General features: G+C 38.5%; 2 protein-coding genes across 2 annotated transcripts in view; one reads left to right on the top strand and one right to left on the bottom strand.

Annotated features, from left to right (window-relative positions):
* Positions 1–1126: 1126 nt before the first annotated feature.
* On the top strand, positions 1127–12675 carry kctd10 (potassium channel tetramerization domain containing 10). The gene is made up of 7 exons (XM_061985798.1): positions 1127–1246; positions 6126–6339; positions 7653–7822; positions 7909–7995; positions 8068–8120; positions 8212–8407; positions 11795–12675. The coding sequence occupies exons 1-7, from the start codon at positions 1244–1246 to the stop codon at positions 12011–12013; spliced, it is 942 nt and encodes a 313-aa protein (XP_061841782.1). The 5' UTR covers positions 1127–1243; the 3' UTR covers positions 12014–12675.
* Positions 12676–15706: 3031 nt separating this feature from the next.
* Positions 15707–20931, bottom strand: part of myo1ha (myosin IHa) — a 45410-nt gene continuing 40185 nt past the window's right edge. Inside the window, exons 26-32 of the mRNA XM_061986412.1 lie at positions 19874–19967; positions 17726–17781; positions 17523–17658; positions 17376–17446; positions 16132–16229; positions 15967–16066; positions 15707–15894 (exon numbers count right to left, since the gene is read on the bottom strand). Coding sequence (XP_061842396.1) covers positions 15868–15894; positions 15967–16066; positions 16132–16229; positions 17376–17446; positions 17523–17658; positions 17726–17781; positions 19874–19967 — 582 coding nt within the window. The 3' untranslated portion in view covers positions 15707–15867. The remainder of the gene's footprint in view (positions 15895–15966; positions 16067–16131; positions 16230–17375; positions 17447–17522; positions 17659–17725; positions 17782–19873; positions 19968–20931) is intronic.

Here is a 20931-nt window from a genome sequence, read left to right on the forward strand (position 1 = left end):
ATAAATCCTTTAGCGGGTCATATTTAGTAGATATGAAGACCTACAGCATCAAGGTGATGTGCAAAAAGATATTAAATAATATTATGAAAAATACAACACGGTTTATCAGGTTTTGAATAAAGCTTAGTTTAAAGTGTTTGCTGAACGAAGGGGGCTGTTATTACAGTTGCACCTTCAACGGCGGAAACGTGTCTGAGAAAGAATACAGCATACATTTATTTATTTATTTATTTATTTATTTATTTATTTATTTATTTCAATCAGGACTAACTTTACCTTAAAACACTTTCTACCTATAACAAGCAAAAAGCTGTGAAAATTATGATGCTGTGCTTCAAATTTGGATTATTTACGGAATTTGTGTGAGCCTATGGCTTATACTTTGTTTTATATATAAATATATATATATATATATATATATATATATATATATATATATATATATATATATATATATATATAGAGTTCAATTTACCGGTCCATCTACGTTCCCATCCTCACCTATGGTCATGAGCTTTGGGTCATGACTGAAAGGACAAGATCACGGGTACAAGCGGCCGAAATAAGTTTCCTCCGCCGGGTGGCGGGGCTCTCCCTTGCAGATAGGGTGAGAAGCTCTGTCATCCGGGAGGAGCTCAAAGTAAAGCCGCTGCTCCTCCACATCGAGAGGAGCCAGATGAGGTGGTTCGGGCATCTGGTCAGGATGCCACTCGAACGCCTCCCTAGGGAGGTGTTTCGGGCACGTCCGACCGGTAGGAGGTTACGGGGAAGACCCAGGACACATTGGGAAGACTATCTCTCCCGGCTGGCCTGGGAACGCCTCGGGATCCCCCGTTAGGAGCTGGACCAAGTGGCTGGGGAGAGGGAAGTCTGGGCTTCCCTACTTAGGCTGCTGCCCCCGCGACCCGACCTCGGATAAGCGGAAGAAGATGGATGGATGGATGGATGGATAGTTCGAGGTATGTATTTTCCTTCAGTATGTATAAAACGTTCAAATTTTCTGTAAATGTCTAAGAAATAAAGCAGTAGAAATTAATAGTCTTATTTCAATATGTACCGTATAGACAGTTGTCTTTACTATGAAACTTACTTGCATTCGAAAGCAAAATAATGTACTGTCTCTTTAAGGAGTGATGTGAGGATGACGTCATTCTCTAAAACTGCGTAGGCATGGACCGGAAGGAAGTGGGTGTTAGCTGACTTACGTTAGCAAGCTACAATTACGAAGTCTGCTGTGGGTTCTATGGTAATTATTATCTTCTTTTCTATTCAAAACCTCTTCACAAAACCCATGGCTAATTTCATGTGGAGAAAGTACTCTTTATTCCTATTGTAAATATGTAATTTCGCTGATGTATGAGTACACACATAATGATTAAGTAGCTACAAGCTAGCGCGCTCGATGTGCCTGCTGTAAATCTTTATTACTTCTTTTTCTGATAGTCCGAAACATACGGACAAAAAAACCCAGCCCAAGTCGCATTTCATGTCTGATAAAAAGAAGTGGCAGCTCATTTTAAATAATTTCGTGTAAACGCGAATAAATAAAGAATGGGTAGAGGAAACTGAAACAAAAGTGACGAGGATTTTGCCAAATGTATATAATTATTCACAGCAAACACGTGATTAACATGTGTCACGTGACATTTTATTACGTACAGTCACCTTGAAACCTTACATTACTTGAGTGTTTTTTATTCTGTCCTCTGCCCAATTCATCAAGTTAGTCATGTAAACTTAAGTGACGTTATTTGTATTTCTATTCAATTCACATTTTACACATTGAGCTCCTCTTGTAACAAAGAAATCCCAGTGAACCACACCCCAGCAAGCACTCTGTCAAAAGCAGGGGGAACAACTCTCATTAGGGAAGAAATCTTAAACAAAATCTAGACTTTTTATTTTTATTTTTATTTTTTGTAATACGTTTCAAGTTTATTCACAATACCATATTACAATTACAACAGTAGTGAATATCCATTTAAGGATGGTGGTAAGTGAAAAGGTCCCCCAGATAAGCTAGAAGAAGCTTTTGGCAGGGGTTCCATAGGACAGTATATGCATGGAATGCTGAAACATGGTAGCAAGCACAAAAACGCTATATGATAAACAAAATAGGAGTACTAAAGCGAGCATACACATGCATACATACATTAATTCATTCAACCATGCAGAACCCAACAGTAGTCTACCCCACATGAGGCATTAGAAATAGGTGGTTAATAGGTACGATTTCAGTTTCTTTTTGAAGTTGGAGAATGAATACAGCATCCTGAGGCTCTCATCAAGCCGGTTCCAAATCTTTGGTCCCCTGCATACAACACTTCGAGCAGTACAAGCCAGTAGACGATGTTTACCTGATATCAGGTCAAAGATACGAGTGTTGTGGGCATGCTGGGGATGATAGATAGGAACCAATGCTACAGAGCCTGAGATTCAGCCTGTGGATGACTTGATAGGTTATACAAGCATTGTGATAAATATTGAACTCTGTCGGTCTTAAGAGATCATAAATCCCAATGAAATACACCCACTGTTGGGTGTATTTCTGTCTCGAACAGTTGGGTTGGGACGAGGGGTGTAACGATTATTCGATATATTGTTTTATATTCCTTAGATTCAACTACCGGTACATCGATCGCTGCTCAGCAAGTTTGCCTCCTGGAAGATAGGTATCGATCCAAGATCGTTTTAAAAGGAAATCAATCAGTTTTATCAATACTAGAATAAGGAAAACATTGGGTCTAAGAACAGTTTATATGAAGTTTAACACTTTTAATGATAAGGACGTTACACGTTATTCAAGTCTGTCTGCCTGTCTGTGTCGTCATCGCCATCAGTCTGAAAAACAAGGATAGCGGATAGCTACGGTGGCTGAGAAAGTTCACAACAAATGCAAACGCAACAAGGCAATATCATAAATTACAACACAACAGCAGCTTGATTGCAAAAGCCCCAATAATACACACTAATATAAAGCCGCAACACAACTTTAAACCACAAAGGATACAACAGACATGACGGAAGTGACAGCAGTGACGGAAAGACTGCCTGAACATAATATAGTAGTATTACTGAAAAGTAAAAAAAACATTTATGACTGAAAAAGTGGTCACACTTCACTTTTCCAACATTGTTTATTACACCGTTTTCAACTTTCCGTCTCAGGAAGTCAGTGGGTCGCGGAAACTTGTCCGCTGTCACTTCTGTTTTGAACAGTATATGTATTTTAGTTTTTTAGCTTATAGTTGCGTTATGGCTGTATGTTGATGAGTCGTGGAGTTTGCATTTGTTGTGAGTATTCCTTGCTATCGTAGCTAATTGTTAAAATAATATTAGCAGCAGGTCAACCCACTGATCAATTAACCTGGAAAGATTTGGTTGCACTTAATTTTTTGTATTAATTTAACTGTTGTCTGTTAATTCAACCTAAAGAGATGTTGGTTGCACTTTATTTTTTATATTATTATTGTATTATTTTATGTTGAAAAACAAAAGCAGAAGTAGCAGGTAATTAATTCTACTGTTAAAAAATTGGTTACTGTACTTTTATTGAACATTTATTGAATATTGAAGATGATTGATTGATGCATTTTGAACGCTTTGGCCATTAATTGTTGCTTAGATGCTTGTTTGTATCCATAATTCATTTATATCTAATTCCCTTACAAGAAATAACAGGAATACACAAAGCTTCACCTGTAGTTTCAAAACTATCCAGTGTTTATTTCACAGTCCCACTGGTTTATTTTTTTTGCTAAAAAGTTACTGAATCGATTTCAGCTCAGTGAATCATTTCAGATTGTATCGTTCTAAAACAATAATATTGTCTTTAAATCATATCAGCAACCACAAATTCTGAAGTGCATCGAATCGTTGTTAAAAAATAATCGTTACACCCCTAGTTGGGACAGAGGTAGATAAAGAAAACCATATAGAGGGGTTGAGAAAACAATCTGTATGACAATCGTACCTTCACCTTTATGCTGCGTTCCATTTACCTCTGACCATGAGCTTATGTAACGAAATTTCGTTCTTATCTGTGCTGTAAAGTTCAAATTTGAATGACAATAAAAAGGAAGTCTAAGTCTAAGTGCTAACAGGCCCAATTCCAACATGTATTCCATCCCCTGCACACACGTCCGACTCCATACTTCACTCCCAGACACACAACAACACTTCCTCGTTCTCCGCCAATCCCCTTTTATGCAAGGTGTGTTCATGATCATGTGAAGAATGAACATAATTTACACCTGAACACAAACATTGACACCAGCAGATTGTTACAGTATGATTGGATATATATAGTCTATTATTTGTGCACAATTGACTGGTGATGCACCGAAAATTCGGCCGTGAAAACAAAGACTTTGACCACCGTTACAGCACTGCTGAAACTGGATGTTGTGATGCAATTTGCACAGGATTGTCTGGAGAGGAGGCATCATGTGTGCGATGTGGACGTAGTTTAATATGTCCGAGATACCCTTGTGGACAGCGATCTACAATATGAGCAATGTGCAAATATTAAGAGGACAGTTGCGGCTTTTAAGGCGAGAAAGGCTCGCAGCAGCGCGAAGCAAGTGTGGCGTCAGGCTCTCGCTGTTTGTCGCGGACATGGAGCGACAGAAGTAAAGAGTCTCTAAACACGAGTACAGTGTCCAATAACACTAGAAAAAGATGCAAGGTGTGTTGTTAGTTGTTTTTAATTATGAAATAGTCACATGATTGGAGAAGTCTTTCGAAACTACAAAAAATCTTAAAGTACATTGAACAATAAGCAGCAACAATTGAAAAATTGAGAAAGACAAAATATGTATTAATAATAATTTAATAACACAAATTTGTTTTTAAATGAATTTATATTTTTTTTAGCCTTTTTAAAGAAAATATATGCATCATAGGATGCAAATTATACTGTAAGATGATGTCATGTAAACCCCACCCCCAACGCCACAGGTGTCTTGCCAATCAAGGGGAACTCCTGAATGTGATTATAAAAAAGCTTTGATTTATATGCGTGGAGTGCCTGGAACTTTAAGTAAGTGGACAAACTGAACATAGTTTCTGCTGCACTAGAGTACAAATGTAAGTGCTGGTGTCTGAGTGCAGTGATCCATGTGGCGGTGAACAGTACAGAGTTTCTTATTTTACTTTTTTTTAATTATTAAGTAAGTTATTAAAAAATGCAATATCAATGTTGATGATGTGCATACATTAGAAAAAAAGAATTCTGGTTATGGCAAGAAGAACAATTTTATATTTATTCTCTGTTCCCTAAAATATGTGTTGAGGCGATTGTGTGTTTTATCAGACTCGTTTTTATTGGTCAAGTATACAACACACAATACATTTGACTTGGTACTGTGCTTTCTTTGTACAATGCAAGAGGTTAATGCCATTAATCAAACAAAATAAATAAGATTACTAAGCTAATTGATTGCTGCAGCCCTCGTCACAGCAGAGTTATGAGCGTTCTGTTTACGAGGTCGGAAATCAAGATGGCCACATCCGTGAAAGCTATTGTTGCGCTTCCCTTGTCTAAATATAAACAACTTCTGGACAAATATGCGCTCTTTCGGCAACCTTCAAACATGGTGCATGATGAGGAAACGCAAAGCATTGTTGGCAATGTAGTAAGCATATTCCACATGGAAAAAGGATATTTACACTACAGTAACATTGCCATATATACATATACACTTCCAACGATACAAATGTATACAGCTGATTTAGTGCGACAAAAACTTTGATATTACAGGAGCTTCGAATATTTTTTACAGTCAGAGCATCCATATTTGCAAGCCAATTCAAGATTGGCAAGTACAAATGGAACGCAGCATTGAATGAATTCTTATATTTACTGCAATACACTGATTTATTAGTGAGGTAGCTTTTCTTTTCTACTGAAATGATACTGTAACTGTGGACCATTTAGAATTACTTTTATTTTTGAATAAGGAAATGGGAGTAAATGCCCCAAACAGGAAAGTTAATTTGAAAGGGCATCATCACTGTAATTTTTTAATATAATAAAGATACCGGTAAAATGTAAAGCCATTTGTTTTTATAAGCGCAAACCACTAAGTTGCTCTGACGGATTGTTCTGTCTTCTTGTGTTCTAGGAAGAGATGTCAGGAGAGAGTGCCGTGAGTTCGGCAGTGCCGGCAGCTACAACCCGGACCACGTCCTTTAAAGGCTCCAGTCCCAGCTCCAAATATGTGAAGCTAAATGTGGGTGGGGCTCTGTACTACACTACAATGCAGACCCTGACCAAGCAGGACACCATGCTCAAGGCCATGTTCAGTGGCAGGATGGAGGTCCTCACTGACAGTGAAGGTGAGCTGCTCATTAAATACTTAGCCACTAATCCCCAATGTATGATGGGCTTTCTTTATCTAAATTAAAATACCTGTCTCTCGGCTAATTGTTATGCTTCAGGTTGCAAGCAAAATTTGGGTTACAAGCCTCCCCACTGCTTGTTGTAGCGAATGCCACAGTAAACCCTGTATGGGCCGACCTTATAGCTGGAGATGGACATAACTTTGTTTTTGCAAGAGTAAGAGGACAGTGCCAAGAAAAAGGGAAGGTTATTCCTTAAATTAAAGAAATAAACCATCAAAAACATGACATGAGCCAACTTGGCGAAGCAGTTAGAGCGTAGTACTGCTTGTCTGCACCATACTGAAGCAGAATGAGTCTTACGCCAGCAAAGGACATTTTTAAGTCATTTATAAACGGTGGACATTTATCCATAAAAATATGGAGAAGCTGCTGATGGTGTGTTTCAAAAAGAAGCAAAATGAATGAGATATCGTAAAAGTGTCGTGATAGATTCACATATTAATATTTATATAACCCCAAGTCAAAATACAGCATTTGTTTCATACATATACATAATTAGAAACCACACTGTTTGAAATAAGTATGTTACTAATACTTGTGATTAATTGTTTAAAATTATTTCCTAACACTGGACTGAAGAATTGCAGGATTTAGTGCACAGTGGTGCCATCTACGTAATTTAGGGCTGTCAGAATTAACATGTTTTTTGTGATTAATCACCCAAAAAATATGTACACACTTAAAATAATCATGCCATTAAAGAACTATATGGTCAGTGATCAGACCAATGCATAAATCAGTGCTAAAATGACTGAAGAGACTCTGACCGGTGTGCATGCTGGCAAATTTCTCTCCAAAATACAGCTTGAAAGAACTTTAGATAAAACTGTTACCAAATTTTGTGCAAACAAATGACATGCATTCAAGTAAAACGTTTAAAAACATTTCTGGTTGACATTCCGACAATAAAATTGTATTTGTTTACAAATATTGGGATCTTTTCTTAAGCAAATTTCAGTTATGCAAGCCAGTAATCACCTGTGATTGACCATGATTAGGCCGAATTTCAAAATGTGATTAATTTGTGATTAAAAAAACATAATCCTTTGACAGACCTAATGTAATTTAAATGTTATTTAACTGTCGTTTGTAAATAAATGTGCAGTCCTTTAAAGATTATTTTAAAATAGGTTTTCATAGCAAAAAGGGTGTGAGTGAGTAGTTACGAAACCAATATAGCGACCGAGAGATCACTATATATTACATAATTGATTGTAAGAGGCATCTTTTTTTTGCCCCTCGTAAAGGTTGGATTTTGATTGATCGCTGTGGCAAACATTTCGGAACAATCCTGAACTACCTAAGAGATGGAGCCGTGCCCTTGCCAGACAGCCGACGGGAAACCGAGGAGCTGCTTGCAGAAGCCAAGTATTACCTTGTCCAAGGCCTCGCTGATGAATGCACAGCTGCCCTGCAGGTAATGCCATCGTACAAAAGGCAGCACATTTTCTTCAACTGTATTCACTTGTATTGTGTGTTTGTTAAAAATCTGTTGCCCTGCAGAACAAAGAAACATATGAACCTCTATGTAAAGTGCCTCTGATGACATCATCAAAGGAGGAGCAGAAGCTTATAGCTACTGCAAATAAGGTATGTTGCATAACTGACACTGAGAAATAAACTCAATCAAATAACTCTAAATGTGTTATTGTGTGTTAATAGCCTACAGTTAAACTGCTGTATAACAGAAGCAATAACAAGTATTCGTACACCAGGTGAGTCCGCCTCAGATATCCTAAAGAGCTAATACTCAAGTAATTATCCAAAATGTCAACATAATTGATCTTTTTTTTGCTTTTCCCTCAGCAATTCCGATGACAACATGCTGAAAAATATCGAGCTGTTTGACAAGCTGTCTCTGCGTTTCAATGGCCGCGTGCTCTTCATCAAAGATGTGATCGGGGATGAGATCTGCTGCTGGTCCTTTTACGGACAGGGGCGGAAGATCGCTGAAGTGTGTTGCACCTCCATCGTTTATGCCACCGAAAAGAAGCAGACAAAGGTGAGTTTCTCTGATAATTGTTCTATATCTCTGGTCCACATTTTTTTCCTTGGGGCTCAAAGTACATTTCCCCATCAGGGTTGTAACGATAAACAGTGGTAAACTTGCAATAGTTTTACCATTGTTAATCTACTGCGTTCTCTTGTTGAACAGTCAAGGAAACAGCTCACAGGTAAATGTTATAGCGTTGGTCTCACTCCTGCAAATGCGTCTGTCGGTCAGTCAAGAGCAAGAATGATCTCGTTAAGGAAGTCTGTATCTTCTTTATTGGACAAGGGACAGTCCAGTGTGTTCAGAGTTCAGATAGTTAGGGCCATTTTGGGGGCTAGCGTGATCCAGCTGGAGAGGCTGAGTTGCGTGGTGATTTTCTAGGTAAATTTTGGGAATAAGGATGTGTAGTTAAACATTTCTGTCTTTGACGGCGTGGTTGGGAGAGTGGCCGTGCCAGCAATCTGAGGGTTCCTGGTTCGATCCCCAGCTTCTACCAACCTAGTCACGTCCGTTGTGTTTTTGAGCAAGACACTTCACCCTTGCTCCTGATGGGTCGTGGTTAGGGCCTTGCATGGCAACTCCCGCCATCAGTGTGTGAATGGATGAATGTAGAAATAGTGTCAAAGCACTTTGAGTACCCTGAAGGTAGAAAAGCGCTATACGAGTATAACCCATTTACCATTTAAATTCTGTATTTTGTTCCTTCTATCGGACATAGATTAACTTTGTTATTATAGTAATCATCAACATAAACATGTAAGACTGAACAAAATTAAAAAAGAGCATCTTGCAAGCATCCTTGAGGTAGCAACACAAGGATAGAACACAGGCCCAAAATGTCAAATTGAGTTCATAAATGAATCTTTCAGCACATACACAATGTTGACATCTATAGTTAGAATTTGAAAAAGACTGAAAAAACATGCGTACTCGTAAACGGAGCGTGCAACAACAAAGGCAGGCAAAAAACATGACAGGAAACACAAAGTTAAATCATGAAATGTAACCTTACCCGGAGCAAAAACGATGCATATTTATAGTCTTGATACCAATTTCCTTGACCCAGCCACACACAAAGAACTTGTAGACCTCCATGTTTTTCCAAGTTTCCATCTGTTTTGTCGTGTAGAATGCCGTCTGGAGCACCTAATACCGGTAGTTCAATTTGTCTAGGAACTCCACCGACTAATGATCCTTTATCACTCAACAAATAATTTTTTTGTATAAAGTATAGGGATCTATTCCATTGCATAGGTAGGTTTTTTGGTCATATCTGCTTATTGCAGGAATATCTAGGCCCCTTGTGTATTCAGTGCGTGCGCTGCTTGCTGTACAACAGCCATCTTAGCTTGGTTGACCACCACTGGTTTTCACTTACGGGATGAAGTCGCTTGTTGCAACACAAGCAATTGGAAGATTCTTCTGTTTTTTAGGGAGCTAAAGATCTACCTCACAGTTGTCGCTGCTCGTCCGCTCTCACCACTTTACCAAAAGCATAGTTTGACCTTGGATTCTCAGATAATCATCCAATTATATTCAATATCCAATTATTTTCTGTTGGCTGATAACTACTTGCACATAAACTGTTAAAGGGGAACATTATCACCAGACCTATGTAAGCGTCAATATATACCTTGATGTTGCAGAAAAAAGACCATGTTTTTTTTTAACCGATTTTTGAACTCTAAATGGGTGAATTTTGGCGAATTAAACGCCTTTCTAATATTCGCTCTCGGAGCAATGACGTTGTGACGTCACATCGGGAAGCAATCCGCCATTTTCTCAAACACCGAGTCAAATCAGCTCTGTTATTTTCCGTTTTTTCGACTGTTTTCCGTACCTTGGAGACATCATGCCTCGTCGGTGTGTTGTCGGAGGGTGTAACAACACGAACAGGGACGGATTCAAGTTGCACCAGTGGCCCAAAGATGCGAAAGTGGCAATAAATTGGACGTTTGTTCCGCACACTTTACCGACGAAAGCTATGCTACGACAGAGATGGCAAGAATGTGTGGATATCCTGCGACACTCAAAGCAGATGCATTTCCAACGATAAAGTCAAAGAAATCTGCCGCCAGACCCCCATTGAATCTGCCGGAGTGTGTGAGCAATTCAGGGACAAAGGACCTCGGTAGCACGGCAAGCAATGGCGGCAGTTTGTTCCCGCAGACGAGCGGGCTAAACCCCCTATCAACCCTAGCTTCCCTGGCCTGCTGACATCAACTCCAAAACTGGACAGATCAGCTTTCAGGAAAAGAGCGCGGATGAGGGTATGTCTACAGAATATTTTAATTGATGAAAATTGGGCTGTCTGCACTCTCAAAGTGCATGTTGTTGCCAAATGTATTTCATATGCTGTAAACCTAGTTCATAGTTGTTAGTTACCTTTAATGCCAAACAAACACATACCAATCGTTGGTTAGAAGGCGATCGCCGAATTCGTCCTCGCTTTCTCCCGTGTCGCTGGCTGTCGTGTCGTTTTCGTCAGTTTCGCTTGCATACGGTTCAAACCGATTTGGCTCAATAGCTTCAGTTTCTTCTTCAATTTCGTTTTCGCTACCTGCCTCCACACTACAACCATCCGTTTCAATACATTCGTAATCTGTTGAATCGCTTAAGCCGCTGAAATCTGAGTCTGAATCCGAGCTAATGTCGCTATAGCTTGCTGTTCTTTCCGCCATGTTTGTTTGTGTTGGCTTCACTATGTGACGTCACAGGAAAATGGACGGGTGTTTATAACGATGGTTAAAATCAGGCACTTAGAAGCTTTTTTTAGGGATATTGCGTGATGGGTAAAATTTTGAAAAATATAATAAGCCACTGGGAACTGATTTTTAATGGTTTCAACCATTCTGAAATTGTGATAATGTTCTCCTTTAAGGGGGGGTTGAAACCCAGTCTTTGACCCCCGACTAATCACAAGAGAGTAGGCGTAGTCGGAAGCAGGCTTCGGATTCCAAGCAGGTTGTCCAAGAGAGGAAGAATGCAGATTTATGGAGTACTGTCATGTCCTCCCCGTGACTGCGTGGGTTCCCTCCGGGTACTCCGGCTTCCTCCCACTTCCAAAGACATGCACCTGGGGATAAGTTGATTGGCAACACTAAATTGGCCCTAGAGTGTGGATGTGAGTGTGAATGTTGTCTGTCTATCTGTGTTGGCCCTGCGATGAGGTGGCGACTTGTCCAGGGTGTACCCCGCCTTCCGCCCGATTGTAGCTGAGATAGGCTCCAGCGCCCCCCGCGACCCCAAAGGGAATAAGCGGTAGAAAATGGATGGATGGATGGATGTTTTAAAAGTAACATAATTATAGTGCCACACAGTGGTCCAATATCATTTTTTTAATGAGCTAGATTGTGCCCCTTTAACTGATAGTGTACTTCTGCATGTGTACACTAGGTGGAGTTCCCCGAGGCTCGCATCTATGAGGAGACCCTCAACATCCTCCTGTATGAATCCCACGACGGGAGAGGGCCGGACAATGCTCTGCTCGAGGCAACAGGGGGCGCTGCAGGGCGCTCCCATCACCTGGATGAAGACGACGAGCGAGAACGCATCGAGCGAGTGCGTAGAATTCACATCAAACGACCAGACGACCGCACGCATCACCACCAGTGACCTCCTGCTCCTCTTCGCACCAAACCTGTGCCTTAGGTCAGCCTCCACAGCACCTCTCTGACTTCTCCAGTCCACTGTGTCTTCTGTGCGTGTGTTGTTTACTTCTATCGCTGTTCAGAAGCATCATAATCATAGATGTTTGTTGTCACTAAACTTTGTCTGCTGTATCTATCACACGCGGTCCTAACATTACAGCAGCTGCAAACATCCTCTCTTTTATGAGGCTGAGAGGGAATCCACTGTGGATGAGCCAAGTGGCCACAAGATGGCAGTGTTCTGTTATGTTAAAGCCTGATCAAATTATTCAGCTCATCTATCACAGATCGCTGCAATAGTTCTGAGTAGTGCTTACACCATATTTTTAGGTTCTCAGTTTTCTATTTTGCCATCAATTGTTATCTCTGGAGGCAACTTGAACTGTGGCCTGAGGTGTTCAAGTACTCAGGTGATTGTATGATGGGAAGATCCTGTACTGAGGTTGGAGTGAAGGACTGTAATCAGAGATCTTAGTCCTGTCGACAAATGTTTTCCAGAGAAATTAGAGCTGTCCTCCATAAAGAATGTTTGGTTTGCACAACACAGTTACAATCACAACACAGTACTACTGTATGTTTTATATTTATACATACTTGGTCTATTTCAAATAAATTTATATAAACATGTACGGTATTTGCTGTTTCCTTAATGCGAGAAAACATTACACCAGGCCACAACAAATCAATCCATATGTCTCAAAAATCTGCTTTCACTACGGCAATGGTCAGTTTTGATTTGACTCTGCATTCATGGTGAAGGAAGTTACTAGGCCGTATTCAGTCATAGTTACATGGCAGAAATAGTACCATGAAGTACAGTTGTACACCAGGGGTGCTGAAAAAAAATCGAATTGAGGTTATGTTATTTTAATCCTAAATTGATTAGTTTTCAATCATTTATTTTAAAAACATTTGCAAATAATTTTTTAAACGACATTGTCTAGGACATTGCTGCACTTACTCGCTGCACGTATACGTCAGCAGCCAACAGCTTTGGTAAAAGGTTTTTATCTTTATTTATTGAAAGTTGTAGGGGAGATGAAAAAAAATTGTATTCACATCTGAATTGTGATTATTATTCCGATTCTGAATCGATTCCGTTTTCAAGAATCAATAAAAAACAATAAAAAAAAGATTTAAAACATTTTAAACAATCAATTTCTAAAGGACAAAAGGCACTTTTTGTAACCTGCATCCAATTTTGAATAGCTTTATTTATTTATTTACAGCTGTATTGAGTGCAGAATAAATTGAGATTCATATCAGAATCTCAATTTTTATTTATTCAGATTCAAATTCAATTCAGAGTTTTTAAGAATCGATTAAAAAAATACAAAAATGTTTATAAAAAACGGTTTTTTTATTAATATGTAGAACTTTTGAGATTTGATGTCAAATTAATAAATGTAGATTAAAATCTGAATCTCCATTTGTATTTATTCAGATTCAAATTCGATTAAGTTTTTAAGAATCGATTAAAAAAAATGTTTATAGTAAAATTTTTACAATTCGAATAAAATATGTAGCACTTTGAGATTTCATGTCAAATGAAAAGTGCAGTATATATAAAAGTTATTATGTTTACATATATCAATGTGTATATATAAATTTTTTATTTTTTAAATAATACATTTTAAAAATAAGTTTTCAGGACATCCCCGTGCTGTACATATACGTTGTACATCAACAACCAAGAGGAATTTTGTAACCTGTTTTTTTTTTTTTAAAGTATTTTTTTTAATTAAAAGTTATACATCAAGGGTGTTGGAAAATATTTCGATTCACATCCGAATCACAGTTTATTTATAATCAAAACATTTGATCAATTTGTAAATGCGTTTTGTTTTATTTTTTTATGAATCTATCCATCCATCCATCCATCCTCTTCCGCTTATCCGAGGTCGGGTCGCGGGGGCAGCAGCCTAAGCAGGGAAGCCCAGACTTCCCTCTCCCCAGCCACTTCGTCCAGCTCTTCCTGTGGGACCCCGAGGCGTTCCCAGGCCAGCCGGGAGACATAGTCTTCCCAACGTGTCCTGGGTCTTCCCCGCGGCCTCCTACCGGTCGGACGTGCCCTAAACACCTCCCTAGGGAGGCGCTCGGGTGGCATCCTGACCAGATGCCCGAACCACCTCATCTGGCTCCTCTCGATGTGGAGGAGCAGCGGCTTTACTTTGAGCTCCCCCCGGATGGCAGAACTTCTCACCCTATCTCTAAGGGAGAGCCCCGCCACCCGGCGGAGGAAACTCATTTCGGCCGCTTGTACCCGTGATCTTGTCCTTTCGGTCATAACCCAAAGCTTATGACCATAGGTGAGGATGGGAACGTAGATCGACCGGTAAATTGAGAGCTTTGCCTTCCGGCTCAGCTCCTTCTTCACCACAACGGATCGATACAGCGTCCGCATTACTGAAGACGCCGCACCGATCCGCCTGTCGATCTCACGATCCACTCTTCCCTCACTCGTGAACAAGACTCCGAGGTACTTGAATTCCTCCACTTGGGGCAAGATCTCCTCCCCAACCCGGAGATGGCACTCCACCGTTTTCCGGGCGAGAACCATGGACTCGGACTTGGAGGTGCTGATTTATGAATCTATTTTTTGCAAATATATATTTTTAGGACATCTCTGCGCTTAGGTTTCAAGAATAGATTTAAAAAACTAAAGATTTTTATAATCAATAAAAAAAAAGTCATTCGTTTTTGAAAAGGCATTCGAAGGCCATCTTTGTGCTTGGTTTTCAAGAATTTATTTAAAAAAAAAAGTCTCATCAAATCATCTCGCTGCACATATACATCTACGTATAAACAGGGGTGTCCATACTTTTTGATTGGGGGGGCCGCATTGGGCTGAAAAAAGGCCAACTGTATGCAAAGTAACCAAAAAACATAACCTTAAAAACATAACCTAAAAACCTTGATGTTGATTAATCGCGCAGCCCTAATATATATACATATATATACATGTATTCATATACATATTTATGTGTGTGTGTTTGTTTACATATTATAGTACTACATTGGGCATATAATTAATCATTATAATTGAATATTAAGAGTATGTGAAAGTTCAACTCCTACCTTGTTTACTTCCCTGACAACCTCTTTAAAGCTTTGTAATTAATCAGTAATATCATGCAGCTAAAAGTCAAACATGGATAAGTGTGGAGAGCGTTTAGCATTTTTCCCATCCTGCAATGGATTTAAATGGAATTTCACATTTTGTATGGCGATTTTTTTTTTAAATATCCACAAAGTTCAGCGAGCAGGTTGTGTTATGTGCGACCATGTGTGTTGACTCTTTGCGCTGGTTGAATATTTTTTACGCACCATGACAAGGAAAGGTTGTTTCATGGTCACTAACAGCGACCTATTGCTAACTGTTAGACCCATGGGTATTTACATTTTAAAATGTTAACACCTCGCACGGCCAGGTTGCTTATTGAAATGAAGGACACCCAAGGTATACATCGTATGTCAGGTTACATACATACATACATTTTATACTAAATAACATCGCGGGAACCAATTTGAATCAAGAATGGATTCCGAATTGAATTGTGAGTTGTAGAGTCACATTCCTACTTAAACTACAACCATAAGAATATCCCTCTGACATCAGTGTCATTTCAAAAAGAGCATTAATATCTTAATAGGGGCTTTATGGGTGTTTATTTAGCTGTTGTTGTCTCTCAGTAGAGTCTAAAGAAAAGAAAACCAATGGACTGATTGTAAAGTGCTGCAGTGTGCTCACATCCTCCGCTTTGGGGTCTCGTGATGAAATATGCAGGGGCTTCTTGAGTGTCTCCTCAACCCCTCATGTTACCTCGGCCGGGCCCGAGTGGCGACCTGCGGTCACAAAACGTGTCTGAGAACGTATAAAGCGTTGCGAGGTTGCCATGACAACAGGGAGGCGCGCACCACCATGAGGTGTCCGTTCTTGGCCTTGAACACCATCGGCTCCTGGCCCGTGCTGAAGTCCACCGTGTTCTCCTTCTCAGCCTGGATTTCTATCTTGACGCTGCAAACATTTCGGCGATCTTATTTGTATATTTTTTTCCCCTGGTCGTTACATTTGTGACGCACCTGCCCTGGACCACCTTGACCGCGCTCTGTTTGTTCGCAATGATGCTGAGTTTGGTCACCAGCTCAATCAGGTGATTGCACTGCAGAACAAGATCCCTCTGAAAGGACCAGGAACATATTCAGATCAGACCAATATACAGTCGTGGTCAAAAGTTTACATACACTTGTGAAGGACATAATGTCATGGCTGTCTTGAGTTTCCAATAATTTCTACAATTCTTTTTTTTTTTTTTGTGATAGAATGATTGGAACACATACTTGTTGGTCACAAAAACATTCATGAAGTTTGGTTATTTTATGAATTTATTATGGGTCTACTGAAAATGTGAGCAAATCTGCTGGGTCAAAAGTATACATACAGCAATGTTAATATTTGGTTACATGTCCCTTGGCAAGTTTCACCGCAATAAGGCGCTTTTGGTAGCCATCCACAAGCTTCATGACAAAATTGGTGCAGTTCAGCTAAATTTGTTATTGTTCTGACATGGACTTGTTTCTTCAGCATTGTCCACACATTTAAGTCAGGACTTTGGGAAGGCCATTCTAAATCCTTAATTCGAGCCTGATTTAGCCATTCCTTTACCACTTTTGACGTGTGTTTGGGGTCATTGTCCTGTTGGAACACCCAACTGAGCCCAACCTTCAGGCTGATGATTTTAGGTTGTTCTGAAGAATTTGGGGGTAATCCTCCTTTTTCATTGTCCCATTTACTCTCTGTAAAGCACCAGTTCCATTGGCAGCAAAACAGGCCCAGAGCATAATACTACCACCAACATGCTTGACGGTAGGATTGGTGTTCTTGGGATTAAAGGTCTTACCTTTTATCCTCCAAACATATTGCTGGGTATTGTTGCCAAACAGCTCAATTTTGTTTCTTCTGACCACAGGACTTTCCTTCAGAAGGTCTTATCTTTATCCATGTGATCAGCAGCCAACTTTCTGGAGCATGTATGTATACTTTTGACCCAGCAAACTTGGTCACATTTTCAGTAGACCCATAATAAATTCATAAAAGAACCAAACTTCATGAATGTTTTTTGTAACCAACAAGTATGTGCTCCAATCACTCTATCACAAAAAAATAAGAGTTGTAGAAATTATTGGAAACTCAAGACAGCCATGACATTATGTTCTTTACAAGTGTATGTAAACTTTTGACCACGACTGTATTTGGGATCAACAACGTCTAAAACCAAACTGTTCAAGCTATAACGAGTGTGTACCTAATAAAGAGGTCTGTGTACCTTTTGTTTGGGGTCCTCGCATGTGACGTGCAACACAACAATGCTGTCTGTCAGGTTACTGACTGAAATCCCTAAAATGAGAGAACACTGAGTACAGTAAAAGTATACGTACTGTATGTGACGTGATGGCGCTAGCTACAGCCTGACCTTTAAGATTGGTAAACGACACTCTCTGTTTGACCCTCGCCTCCTCGATCATATAAGCAGCCGACTTAGTGAGGATGAGCTGCCTGGGCCGCGGTTTGAAGCCATTCCTGTGGTATTTGACCACCGGGACGCCGTACTGCGGAAACACACCATGTGACGCGGCCACGTCGACCTCAGGTGATGCAGAATACACAGAAATCTACCTTGATGTGCTCGTTGCCAATCATCTGCAGGATTCTCGGGTTTATGTCTTGATCACCTAAGGAGAGGAAAAAAAACATAGTTTTGAAATAGGGGCTGGGGGTGAATTTAGTCAATTACAAACTGTGTAAATACACAGTTTGTAATTGAAGAAGGGGTCGATTAGAGATGAGGCCTGCATGTTTTACTCATACTTTTTTAGGAATATGTACTACCACTTTATTTATGGAGAGTCAAATGGGACAAAATTAAATAAATACATCTTTAAATTATTACTTCAAAGTCTCATTACTTTATTATAATTAGACTTTTATTTATTAAATGCGTTAATTTATTTAATGTAAAAGTATATTTAACTATATAAGCAATTAATTCGTTTTTTTTAAATACTCAATTATTCATCTCATTTCATGACCTAAATATTTACTTCAATACTTAATTATTTAATTATTTAATAATTTTATAAAATATTGATGTTATTATTTTAGTGTTTTATCATTTATTTTTTTATGGTTTAATTATTATTTACAATTTATTGAAATATTTAATGATTTATTAAATACATTTTATTAGCCCGTGTGACAAAATAATTTCATGAAATGCCACATAGGTTAATACATTTTTTAAATAAGTCATTAAATCCCAAAATAAGATAAAAAAAAGTGGTGAAATAATCATTGCGATCGCTGATTACCTGTAAAAACAGCTGCGTAAACAGCTGTCTATATATAGACTGTATACGTCTATATATATATATATATATATATATATATATATATATATATATATATATATATATATATACATACACACCTATATACGTGTATATATACATATATATACATGTATGTATGTATGTATATATATATATATATATATATATATATATATATATATATATATATATATATATATATAAAAATACATGTATATATATATATACAGTATATATAAATACATGTATATATATATATATATATATATATATATATATATATACAGTATATACATATATATACATATATATATATAAATGTGTATATATATATATATATATATATATATATATATATATATATATATATGCAATGCAGCCCCCATGTCCAAAAGTTTGGACACCCCTGAACTAAATCATTAAATAATTTGTGAAATAATAAAACAACTAATTAAATGATTGAATAATTAATCAAACAATGAAAATGTCCTTTCATATTAAATCAATTGACACATTAAATAACATGTATGTTTTTATTTGTAATTATAATTAATTAATGACACTAAGTAATTGTTTAAAGATGTTTTTATATATTTAATTTTGTCCTTATTGACCCGCAACACCCTTTTAGCGGTTTCTATTTGAAAGCTATTTCTTTGTTGGTTCCTTTCAACAATGCAGTGCAATTATAGTTAAATGAGTTTTGTAAAAAAAAAAAAAAAAAAAGCTGCTACACATCTTAATTAAAGGCTAGAGATCTGCCAAATATCCATCAGTCAGCTACAGACATGAGGGCTGTAAGTGTCATAATTTTGTTGTTTTTCAGCTAATTGGCTAATTTAGTATGATGTTGCTGTTAAAATGTGACTGTTACGTTAGCATTGTAGCTCACATTTAAGTCCCTATCCCATTGTTGTCTATGGCGTCTTTTGTGTTGGACAGGTGCAGAGTTGCAGTGCATATGGCAATTTTTGGGTAATGTACGCTAATTGGACGTCCAATTAGCATTAAAGCGACATACACACAAATGGTCCCTGTAGGATCACTAAACGCATGTTTAAACTACCTAAATTCCGGCATCAAGGCTAAATTGTGGCTATGTAATTTCAAATACACTATTGTTGGACAAACAGTATGAAACATATTTAAAATGGATCAAATGTGACTATTAAGTTTTAATTTTCCTGAAGGAATCAATAAAGTACTATCTAAGACGTGAAAGGTGTCAGGTTTGCACTGGCTGTAAGACCATGCTGATGTCCAAAAATATTAGTATAAACTAAGACTTCCAGCCTTGTGTGCTACATGAGGATGCTACAGAATGGCGAGATTTTAAACACAAAGAGATCATTTACAAACATGTTGTACTGTACGGTCATTTTTCTAAGCAGTGGTCACTTGTTGAGGATTGGTATTGTTATTGTATCTGACTCACTGATCCTGGTGTCTGCAAAGAGCAGGGCAACACTTTGTGGGTAGCTCTCTTTTTTCCCCTTGAACATCGAGCTGGCGACGAACTTCATTTCAAACTGAAAGGAGGACCAAAAAGGCATTAAGTTGGGGGAAAAAGGTAAAATAAGTTGCATTTCAAGGGGAACTTTTACATTTTGCCCATCACCACAATCCCTATGTGATACAAGAAAATCCATATTTCCCTTTTCTGTGCATTCTACATCATAAAAAACTGCTGGCAAGGGGCAACTAACAATGCAGGTAAAGGTATGCATCTATTCTGCCAATAAAACACTCTAAAAAAAATGACCTGCATACCCACTGTTACATCCTGGTAACTGTTTTGGACTTATGCTTGCTTTTTCTCTGTGTGTGTGGTATTTTAGTTCCTGTCCTGTGCCCTTATTTTGTAGTGTTCACTTCCTCCAGCTGAAAACAGGCTTCCTTCCAGCATCCTGACATCAACCAAGCTATAGTAACATTGTTATTGTAAGAGCTAACACTGAGGAAGTACTTTTTTTGGCGTGACAGCTCGCCTTGCTCACCAACGAGTAACCAGCTACTAGTTACTAGGTAGGTTGTTGCGTTTTCATTGTAAACATTCTATACGGCGGAGCCATATTTCCATGCTTTGACAATGACATCACGAGTTTGAATTTCCCCTCACCCAAAAAACGCTGTAGTACAAGAACATTCTAACAATACATTAAAAAAGGTAACTAAGAATATAATGCATTAATGGATACAAAAAGTATAAATAAAACGGGAATAAATGGATTATACCCTTTTCTTCCTTCAAAGTACACAAAGCGCTTTGACACCATTACCACATTCACCTACTGATGATGCAACATCAGGCACAACTTGGGGTTCAGTATCTAAACTTCGACATGGTCACAGGGGGACTGAGGATTGAACCCACAACCATCGGGTTGGGGGCCAACCACTCTACCACTTTAGCCATGTACAGAACTGTACTACCCTACCTAATTTATTTTTTTATTTTTTTTTCACCCCTACTCCCTTGTGTGTGTAAACTTG

Source organism: Nerophis lumbriciformis, linkage group LG12 (assembly GCF_033978685.3).
Source record: "Nerophis lumbriciformis linkage group LG12, RoL_Nlum_v2.1, whole genome shotgun sequence".
Lineage (NCBI taxonomy): Eukaryota > Metazoa > Chordata > Actinopteri > Syngnathiformes > Syngnathidae > Nerophis > Nerophis lumbriciformis.